Source organism: Puntigrus tetrazona, chromosome 24 (genome assembly GCF_018831695.1).
Source record: "Puntigrus tetrazona isolate hp1 chromosome 24, ASM1883169v1, whole genome shotgun sequence".
NCBI lineage: Eukaryota > Metazoa > Chordata > Actinopteri > Cypriniformes > Cyprinidae > Puntigrus > Puntigrus tetrazona.
Window position 1 is genome coordinate 4,172,393 of NC_056722.1, and position 10,000 is coordinate 4,182,392.

The 10,000-nt window shown below is 40.8% G+C and overlaps 3 protein-coding genes and 3 gene segments (V, D, J or C); 3 read left to right on the forward strand and 3 right to left on the reverse strand.

The window, feature by feature from the left end:
- Positions 1–542, reverse strand: part of fam234a (family with sequence similarity 234 member A) — an 8,570-nt gene extending 8,028 nt beyond the window's left edge. For 2 of the 4 annotated variants that reach the window (XM_043226131.1, XM_043226133.1), the window contains exon 1: positions 468–542. The gene's annotated coding sequence lies outside the window, so the exon portion shown is untranslated. Of the gene's footprint in view, positions 1–372 lie in introns of all 4 variants that reach the window. The other 2 variants (XM_043226132.1, XM_043226134.1) reach the window with 2 other exon arrangements.
- The window catches only part of LOC122329698, a 610,329-nt gene that overhangs the window by 591,245 nt on the left and 9,084 nt on the right, over positions 1–10,000 (reverse strand).
- The window catches only part of LOC122329697, a 601,685-nt gene that overhangs the window by 585,019 nt on the left and 6,666 nt on the right, over positions 1–10,000 (reverse strand).
- Positions 1–10,000, forward strand: part of LOC122329696 — a 603,783-nt gene that overhangs the window by 582,501 nt on the left and 11,282 nt on the right.
- Positions 1,438–7,329, forward strand: luc7l (LUC7-like (S. cerevisiae)). 4 transcript variants are annotated; one of them, XM_043226153.1, is made up of 12 exons: positions 1,594–1,643; positions 2,707–2,773; positions 3,061–3,141; positions 4,007–4,101; positions 4,188–4,286; positions 4,401–4,511; positions 4,807–4,950; positions 5,097–5,273; positions 5,364–5,452; positions 5,841–5,870; positions 6,336–6,494; positions 6,621–7,329. In XM_043226153.1, exons 5-12 carry the CDS (start codon positions 4,191–4,193, stop codon positions 6,742–6,744), a joined length of 930 nt encoding a protein of 309 aa, XP_043082088.1. In that variant the 5' UTR covers positions 1,594–1,643; positions 2,707–2,773; positions 3,061–3,141; positions 4,007–4,101; positions 4,188–4,190; the 3' UTR covers positions 6,745–7,329. The 4 variants fall into 4 exon arrangements, with proteins under 4 accessions (XP_043082086.1, XP_043082085.1, XP_043082088.1 ...); XM_043226150.1 differs by lacking the exon at positions 3,061–3,141 and having other exon boundaries at positions 1,457–1,643; XM_043226152.1 differs by having other exon boundaries at positions 3,061–4,101.
- The window catches only part of stub1 (STIP1 homology and U-Box containing protein 1), a 5,486-nt gene continuing 3,477 nt past the window's right edge, over positions 7,992–10,000 (forward strand). Inside the window, exons 1-3 of one of the 2 annotated variants that reach the window (XM_043226160.1) lie at positions 7,992–8,309; positions 8,631–8,864; positions 9,005–9,203. In XM_043226160.1, the coding sequence (XP_043082095.1) occupies positions 8,751–8,864; positions 9,005–9,203 (313 nt within the window). In that variant the 5' untranslated portion in view covers positions 7,992–8,309; positions 8,631–8,750. The remainder of the gene's footprint in view (positions 8,310–8,630; positions 8,865–9,004; positions 9,204–10,000) is intronic. The other variant, XM_043226159.1, reaches the window with a different exon arrangement.

The following is a 10,000-nucleotide window of genomic DNA, read 5'->3' on the forward strand; positions in this document are numbered from 1 at the left end:
AAACAAAAACACACAACAACAAAACACCTCAGTCACGCTGCGGCTCCCGAGGGCCCGGGGCCAAACAAACACCTCCATTCTGGAAACTGTCATTTAGATGAAAACAACAATTAACCACAGCAGCACTGCACCACACAAAACCACTCACACACACACAAATACACTATGAACAACGTAAAAGTGTGTGTATATAATTACATACAAGTATAAAAAAACATCCTAAGGTTGTTACATGGCGTTAAAAAAACACACAACACAACACAAAACGTCTTTTCACGTTCATTATCTAAAATACACAAAGTCGTGTCAAATAAAAATCACGTTTTGTAGGAGAACCGATTGAGGTTTGTGTTAAATATTAGTTAAAATTACCTGATCTCTAAGTTTGAATTAACTCTTCTTTCTTACTGACCAAACAGAAACCAGGTAAGTTAGTTAAAACGCACTTTTGTCGGATCAAAACAAACCTTGGTGACTGACAGATCCTTCTGCTCCTCGAGTGGATGAACAGGTTCGACCACGACACTTCCGCCTACGGAAACACGACCGGGACCAAAAAGCGATTTTGTCACGATGGATATTTTCTTGCGCTTTACTAACTAGTTTGACTAATTTTACGCGTAGCGCAGAAATGTAAGTATTTATTTCTTGTGTTAAGCTGTCGTTTAAAGATATTTCTACACATAAAAATAAACGTATTAAAATGTAATTATTTAAACGATTAGTTGCTTTAATATTATTGACGTTAATAAATATGTTACATGTTTTGTTATGCATTTAAGTTTCTTTATTTTTATTATTTGCATAATAATAATAATAATAATATAATAATAATAACAATAATAACTGTAAAACGATTATTTAAAATAAATCTTTGTAACTATATTTAGATTACTTTTATAGGTTATGTTATACATTTGAGTGCTGTTCAACAAATAATCGCATACAAACAGAAGTTTTTGTTTGATAATGTTGGTGTGTTCTATGTATATTTACTATATAAATAAAATATTGTCACTTATGTACATATATTTATTATATAAATATATTATAAATAAACATTTAATGTACAAACTAGTTTTCTAAAATATATACATGCATTTATATACACCTAATAAAAATACTCAAAGCATACATATGTGAACAAAACCTTTTTTAAATGCGATTAATCGTTTAATATTTATTTAAACGATAATAATAAATTATGTAGTATAGAAACACATAGTCAAATGAATCTTTATAACAGCTAAATTTAATATTACTGGTGTTAGTAAGTATGTTACAGGTTTTGTAACGCATTCGAGTTTCTTACCTATTTGTTGTTACTTAATTATTGCTATTTTCATGAAACATAAATAGTACAAAAAAGGTAACGCTAATATAAAACACACTTCCGCTTTAAGATTGCGTAGCGCGCTCTGATTGGCCGCTCACTCGTTTGAGTTCGTTTGCTCTCTCGCTAGCGAAGAGAGCGACGGCGGCGAAAGACACTGGAGCGAAGCGCTTCGCAGATGATTAAACCTTTCGTTTTAGGGTAAAACCACCATCACCTCCGTAAGGCGAGCGAGTTAATCGTGTCGGGATGTCGGCCCAGGCTCAGATGAGAGCTTTGCTGGATCAGCTAATGGGAACGTCGAGGGATGGTGAGTGTTAGCCGCGTGCTAACGGCTCTGAGAGGATTTCTGAAGGCCGCGCGCTCAGATTAATCCAAACCAGAATGTAATGAGCCAGGCAAAGATTAAAACCACTGTCTTGAGATGTGTATAAGAGTCTTAAGGTTAGCTGAATGCAGCAGCATTTCCTCTTGAAACGCTTCGGTTTAATGTTTGTGTCCATGAAGGGGAGAAATGACGTCAGCGGGACGACGTCACGGCACCGTATGCTAAGCTAATCTAATATGACGAGGACCTTTTATCAGAAATGGCGCTTTGGTTTATTAATTTTGTTCTCAACAGAAACCACCGTTATGCTCAACCGCCTCGTTATAATGAGAAATAGAGAAATTAGTCTTAGTTTTAATTAGTCTGAGAGATATAAATAGATAATACACAGACGTGCCATTGTGCCAGTACCAATATGCAATTGGTCATTATTTAAAAATAGTATTGTAATTATTATTAGTATTGGAGAGAGAGAGAGAGAGCAATATGGTGTCAATGCTAATCAGTTAGTTGATATTTTGCCTTTTTAATAGAGTCATTGTCAGTGGACTCTATTGTAAAACGTTGCAGTGAACATTGAACAATGAACGTGTGGGCAGTTGGAAAATATCTTTAGTGAATGAATATTGTACAAATTCAAGTATGTGTATTCTTAAACGTGTACAATTTATAATATAAAGCATCTTTAGCCTCCTCTAGTTAGCTATTAATAATGTTATTTCATACGTGAAAGCAGTTTCCCCCAAAAATTGATGCAAGCATTACATCCGAAGGAGAAACACCAAGAGGAAATGCGACTTTTAGATTTTGTGATATGATTTTGATCAGCTCAAGAGGATTTTGCTTTAAGATGAGTAAACGACAGTAGGGACTTGAGCGGATGCACTTGAATTTGTTAAATTGAGTTTTACTGGCTGTAAGAAATCTCACCCTCCGTGTGAATGAAGCGACTGTCTGTGTGAATGCTGAGATGAATTCATATGCTTCCCGTGCATTTGTTTCATACAGACTGAACAATTGTGGCCCCTTTATTCTATTCATTAAGGTTCAGTGTATGTTTGCCAGCCTACATCTGCAAGGGAGTTGCAGAAAAGCCTCATGTTCATCGAGCCGTGAGTCACCAATGCTTTTTAAAGCTGTTATGAATATGAAAAAACAATACTGTTTGCTTTCCAGCAGTAACTGTGTTACACATCACGCTAATTGGTAACGTAAGAGTGAGCAGAGAGGATACGAAGCTTCTGCCCAGGCGGATGTAGTTCACTGATGCTGTGCCTGAGTGGTTTTCCTCAAATCTAACTTTAAGAAAAAAAAGATAAATTAAAGGAAAGAACTCAAATTCCTCCGCCGACGTCTTCACCTTTATTCTTCTGTATCATTCCCAACTTCCCCATTACAGGTTTGGGCAAGAAAAGCTTTTCCCTTTAAACTTTTAGAGGCTGGGACCGCAGGAGGGGTTCTGAATGGGAGAGACCTCGCAGTGTGTATCTATTAACCTTTCACTTTAGTTTTCATTGTCTTAATTCAACCTGGTCAGCTTTGGTTTAATATGCACGTTAGATAATGCAGCTTTTTCTGTACGCACTCACAAGGGATAGTGCTATCACTGAGTACAAGATGGTTCTCTGAAACATGACATCCCTTTCTGATCTGCTATCCCATACACCTTTGCACTCAATTGGCAGTTATAAAACCATAGATGCATCATGCTAAACAGGTCTGGGTGATTTATGTATTTTTTTCTGGCTTGATAATGTTTCGCAATATCAGTGGCGTAGTTTCGATGCTTAGCGTTTCTGATTTAAACTTCATTTGCACATGTTAACGTTCGTGTATTGATTTTGTTTGCTATATTGGTGCATTTTAAATTATCATTTTTAAAGATTAAACACTAGGTAACTCTTAAAGAGGCAGAAAAATATAAATTATATATAACCTTTTGGCCATATCACCCAGTCCTAAGACATCAGTCCATTTATGTAGTGCCTGCACAGAATAAATGACTAATAATAACAGACTGCTAGCCTCATGGTTTGGTCCTCTTTATTTTTAGACATTCAGCCAGTTAAAGAAAGCGGCCTTGGGTCAGTGGAAGTTAAATATCTCCAGTCTACATGAACAAAAAGCCTTGACTTTTCCTATGTCACACAGTTTATATCTGACACTGTCAAACACACGCTCAGGTATATGATTTCACCACAGCGACAGGCAGGTGTATGACCCTCGGCCACAAAGTTAGCAGTGTGTAGCGGACGCAGTGTGCGTGTGTGTGTGTGAGAGAGATAGAGACGTGTGCGAGTGTGTGTGGTCTCATTCAATATCTGTTATGTGCTGTGTCCTTACAGGAGATGAGTCGAGACAGCGGGTTAAATTCACAGACGAGCGCGTCTGCAAATCGCACCTGCTCAACTGCTGCCCTCATGACATCCTCTCTGGAACGGTGAGGAAAAGCACACCACAACAGGTCACAACCAGTGTTTCTGCAGCAGCTCGCTCAAGTCTTTTTCCTCTGCTGTGTGTTTGTAGCGCATGGACCTTGGCGAATGCTCTAAGATCCATGACTTGGCGCTGAGAGCAGACTATGAGATCGCGTCTAAAGAGAGAGACCTGTTTTTCGAACTAGATGTGAGTGATTTTTGTGTCGCGTCGCGCTCGTCTGCTGATGTTTTCGGCGCATTTGCGGCAGAAATTTTACATTTTTCAAAGTTTCAATTCTCATGCTGAGTCTGTGCCCTGCAGGCGGTGGATCACTTGGAGTCGTTTATTGCCGACTGTGACCGCAGGACTGAGTTGGCCAAAAAGCGCCTCGCCGAGACGCAGGAAGAAATCAGCGCTGAGGTGGCCGCAAAGGTATGAAGTGTGGAGTCAAAAGTTTGTGATATGATAGTAACGTGTTGTTATAAACCTGTTTGTTTAAAACACACGGTTAAAAAAAGTCAATAAATGCATGATTTTTTTTTCCCCCAAATCAGTGTGTGGTCAGTGTAAATATGCGTATTGCAATCTCGGTCCTCACCAGTACTACTTTGTTTTTGAGATTTAATAATTTCGTATGCTAATAAGAGTCAGTTTAATAAGAGATGCTGTGTATTCCGACTGAAGAATATATCTGTACGTCGTGATCTGTGTCTCGTTTGGTTTGCAGGCAGAAAAGGTTCACGAGTTGAATGAGGAGATTGGGAAGCTGCTGGCAAAGGCTGAACAGCTCGGCGCGGAGGGAAATGTGGATGAAGCCCAGACCGTTCTACAGGAGGTTGAGAAAGTCCGAACTAAGAAGAAGGATGCAGAGGTTCATCAACATTACTATATTGTTTATTTGCAAGCCGTCGCATTGCGCTGATTCAGAATTGTTTTTTTGTTTTTTTTTTGTCTTTGTGAGTTTGTTTTTCTGACATGGCGATTAAAAATAATCATCATGCGCTGTTTTATTTACAGGAAGAGTACAGGAACTCTATGCCCGCCTCCAGTTTCCAGCAGCAGAAGCTGCGCGTCTGTGAGGTGTGCTCCGCCTATCTTGGTCTCCATGACAACGACCGGCGTCTCGCTGATCATTTTGGCGGCAAACTGCACCTGGGCTTCATCCAGATCAGAGAGAAGCTGGAACAGCTGAAGGTAACCGGTCGGCCTGAACCAGGCGCTGGCGGGGGGCGTAGGTTTTGAATGGTCAGTCACATCACAGCGCGCTTTTTTTTTTCTGTACAGAAAACTGTGCAGGACAAACAGGAGAGACGGAACCAGGAGCGACTGAGGAGGAGGGAAGAGCGGGAGAGAGAGGAGAGGATGAAGAAACGGTGAGGATATTTTAAACACATTTTCATGTGATCTTGTGCATTTCTACGCTTATTTTCTGTTAAATGCATTATACTGTAAGATGATCTTGGTCTAGCTTGCTTATTTCCTTAATGTTTTTGTTTCACCTGTTAAAAATCATCAGTTTTCAGAATATTTAATGCACTTTTTCATGTGATCTCGTGCGTTTCTAAGATTGCTCATTTATTTTCATAACGTAAACGTGTATAATCTAAGTTCAAGGAAACACACTGTTAAAAAGACGAATGTATTTATATGTTAAGGTTTTTTTTTTTAAATGCACCATTTCTGAAGGTGATGAGAAGTCAGTTCAAATAATAGTCATTGTGGTGTTGACATTAATTGTTAATTGTCTGATTTTTGCTGTAGGACTAAGTCACGCAGCCGAGAACGCAAGAGGTTAGTTGCTCATTCAGCATTTATTTTCATGTCTGTTATGTCAATCATTACAACAAACATGCTAATCAAGGTCTGTGATCAAGTCAAAGAACATTGTTCATGGGCCATAAATACATAGTGCTACATTAGAACATGTCAAGGCATTCAAGAAATTGTAACTTTGAGGGAATTAGCTTAATCTTAACTTTTTCAATTTCTTCCATGTTCTATAGTAGATTTATCTCATTGGCTATAAACTGCTTTTGGGTGTAAATCTTCTCAAAAAGCCGCAGCAACGGCACATTTGTTAGCAAATGGTTTTGAATGTGTTGAACTAGTTTGCATATTAATCGAGCGATTTATCGTCAAAAAGAGCACATAAAAACGTATCTTATTTCAAATGACTGAAAAGATAGAAAACCGGCTTTTATTGTAGCTTTGGACGTCCCTGTAATCTTTCATGTTTTTTCCCATTTGCCTTTGCAGGTCTCGTTCTCGCGAGCGCGATCGAGAGCGCAGGCGCCGACGTTCCCGCTCCGCGTCGCGAGAGAAGCGCCGCTCTCGCTCCAAAGAGCGCGACAGACGCCGGCGGCACCGATCTCGCTCCAGATCCCGCTCGCGCCACAGCCGAGAACACTCACACAAGTACGATCAACGCTCATCCGTATAAAGCTTTGCGAGCCTGAATTGTGCTTTGTCGTAGTTTCGCTCTTTTAGTTGATATCGTTGCGTTAACGCATTAAGGAATGACGCCGGTCGGTGTGTGTCTAGGTCTTCACGGGACCGTGATCGTGAGAGGGAAAGCAAGCGCAGCTCGTCCGAGCGGAGAGCGGATGGCCTGAACGGGAGGACGGAGTCTCGTCGTCACGACGACAGAGAGGCCGGAGAGATCTGAATCATCTCACTCTACCATAACAAACACGGCGCGCTCTCATACATTTACCCACTTTTTTTATTTATCATGTTCGCTTCGTCCGTAGTAAACTACCCACGCCCCGTTTCATTACAGTCTTTGTAGTCTTCTCAGTCCAGTGAGACTTAAACCTGTCGGATTCACTGTCAAATGTTGAAACAACTGTGTGTGGAGGTTTTTTTCCGTTTTGTTTCTTTTCTCTAAAGTATGTACTGCCACCATTTTCTTTCTTCTTTTTTTTGGGCCCCTTCATGATGTCTGTTATATTTGAGGATTGGGATTTTATTTTGTACTGTTTGTCCTGAGTGGATGTGTGCATGTTTTGCCGAAGGCTGTTCTGAGGTCAGTTTAAACACCCTTTCTTTAAATATAGCTGCAGTGTTCCCCCATAGAGACAGAGAGCGACTCTCTTTGTGTCCGTAGCAGAGGCGTAGGAGTTTATAAAATCTAAATGAGTGAATCCGTCATGGCATATTTCAGATTTACTATGTACATGATCTTTTATAAGGCAGTTTTGATTTCATGTTGTCCTTATCAAAGTGCATTAAATGGTTTTATGACTTTAAATGGTGTTTGTCATTAATGATTGAACTTATTCAGTTGTTAAAAGTACATAGTACATGTTCAGTTTATTAATTAAAAGTCATTTTAATGGTTTGGTCCCTTTTACCAAATAATTAATAGGAGTGTTGGTGTATTTAATACTGAACCTGTTTTATTGCTATGTCCTAAATGATTAGAAATACTCTACTGAATATTTTTGCTCTAGTTACGATAAAGTGGGCTAAGGCTAGATGGTTTAAAGTCGTCTACTGGGCATGCGCATATCAAAATAGCGTAATATTTGCAATGCTGTACAACAATTAGTGTTTTTGCATTAAATAAAGGATAGGTTTAGGTTTCCTGTGAATGTCGACCTTAATAAAACCACCTAATACGTACAATATTTTTCTGCAATGTAATTAAATACAATTTTGATGTATTTGAAATTATAAGTATAGTTGATTAAATCGATCTAATACAATATTGTTATATTTATATCACTGGACTACCCTGAATTGTTTTTAATTAATAAAGACGGATCTATAAGTTATTGTGTATTAATATGAATTTATTAAAGGTAAATCGGTAATATATGTTTTTAAAAAAACTTACTTTTTTATCACCGCTAGTTCTGTTTCTGTACGTCGCCGACAGATGGCGTCATTACGCTGGCAACGCGCTGCAGATCGTCACCTCCGGCAACGTCACCGTGACGGCACAGTCAAAACAACCGAAACATGATGCTAGCGCCTCGAACCCGAGAGTAAAATGTCGTGTTTTTAGCGATCGCCGATGAAAACGTCGGAGATTTGTCGTCTTAATGTCACGATCGAGGCGGACTATGAGTTTGGCAGCGTTTCAATCGGAAAAAGGGATCAAAAAGTGACCATAAAAGCACCAGTGTCGCGACCGGGTTGCTAACGACAGGCGTCGGTCCAGCTTCCAAACCCGGTACGCGTGAAAATATACACGTCTTGCTTTTAAAACCTGAAGTGTAAAGTCAGGTGGGCTTCACTAAACCGATTAAAGCGTCTGTATACGTACTTAAGACAGATGTGTTAGTCGCATGCCATTCTCAGGAGTTTCTCTCCTAATCATCACAAGTTTTATGATTGTTTTGCCGATTCAGTCTCGCTTTCGGTCAAACGGCGTGACTTTTATGTTCACTGTGCTTCTGGAGGGCTTTGAATCCTCTTCCACAGCTGTCAGGGGCTGATCAGAGTCCAGATGTGTGTGTTTTGTGCATTAAGTAGCCTGTGTGCGAGTGTAGTGTGTGTTGTTGAGTGTAAACCGTGTTACTGCAGTTGTGTGTTGTGTTCCTACAGTGAGAGAGGTTTGCTCCAGGCAGGTATCTGGGTCCCCGGGACAGGCCGGTGCTCACCGAAGAGACGGGGAACAGGATCGGTAAGCAGGGGGGAGCGGCCACCGCAGAGCCCGTGGAGAAGATGGCAAGCAGCCCCGAGAAAAGCTCCTCGGCGCAGGAGCTCAAGGAGCAGGGCAACCGTCTGTTCCTCAGCCGCAAGTACCAGGAGGCCGCCACCTGCTACAGCAAAGCCATTGTGAGTGGAGCAACAAATTCACATTTCTATGTAGTAGGGACGCCACCGCGCATCTGTCGAAAGTTAGAGCGGAGGCATTTCTAAGCTTAGGTGACATGCACACGCGTTCACTGAAAGTGTCTCCGCCGTGCTGTGTGCAGAACCGCAACCCGTCGGTGGCCGTGTACTACACCAACAGGGCGCTCTGCTACGTGAAGCTGCAGCAGTACGACAAGGCGCTGGCCGACTGCAAGCACGCCCTCGAGCTCGACAGCCAATCGGTGAAGGCCCACTTCTTCCTGGGCCAGTGTCAGCTGGAGCTGGAGAACTACGAAGAGGCCATCGGCAATCTGCAGAGAGGTATTTTGATGAAATTTGAAAAAAAAAGTGATGCTAAAAAGATGGTTATTTCATGTATGTGGTGTAATGCAATGTGTTTATGCTGTTTTACATTTTTCACGTGCTGTAAACTGTTGCTCTCCTCTAAGCCCCGCCTCCTGAAATTGTGCTCTGATTGGCCAGCTATCCAGTGCGTTGTGATTGGCTGAATACCGCAAGCATGTGGCAGAAATTTTACGACCCTTACCGTATCACGATGTCGTGTACAGCCATTACAAACAGGCATTTTTTGGAGACATAATTACTAATTATAACTACTGTCTTCGTACACGTTACATTGGATCGCGCCTCGTAAACATAACCATGTCTGCATTCATAGTCAGAGAACATTTGACGCTGATTTCTAGTCGTGTCCTCTTTTGGAAACACAAAGAAAGCAGTTTCACTTTCATTATGAAACATGGCGGCCGCAGCAACGCTACAGACGGAATGATAGCTCCGCCTTCTTTCTCTCAGTGAACATGTGGGCGGAGTTATAAAATAAACCCACACAGTGATGTAGAGAAGTGGGGGCGTGTTTAAAGAGCCCTTTTAAGGGGCGTGCACAAGTCATAACTTTTATAAACTTTTTGTATCTCATCTATTCACTAACACCCCAAAGAAAAAGGAAAACTTGAAATGGCATCATATGACGAAATAAGAGTTATATATTTTTGGGATGCTTTCGATAGTATAGTTCACCCGAAAAAAGAGAATTCTTTCATCGTTTGCTCGTCCGCTTTCCTCCAAACCTGACTCTCTGCTCGGCAAGACTGCAT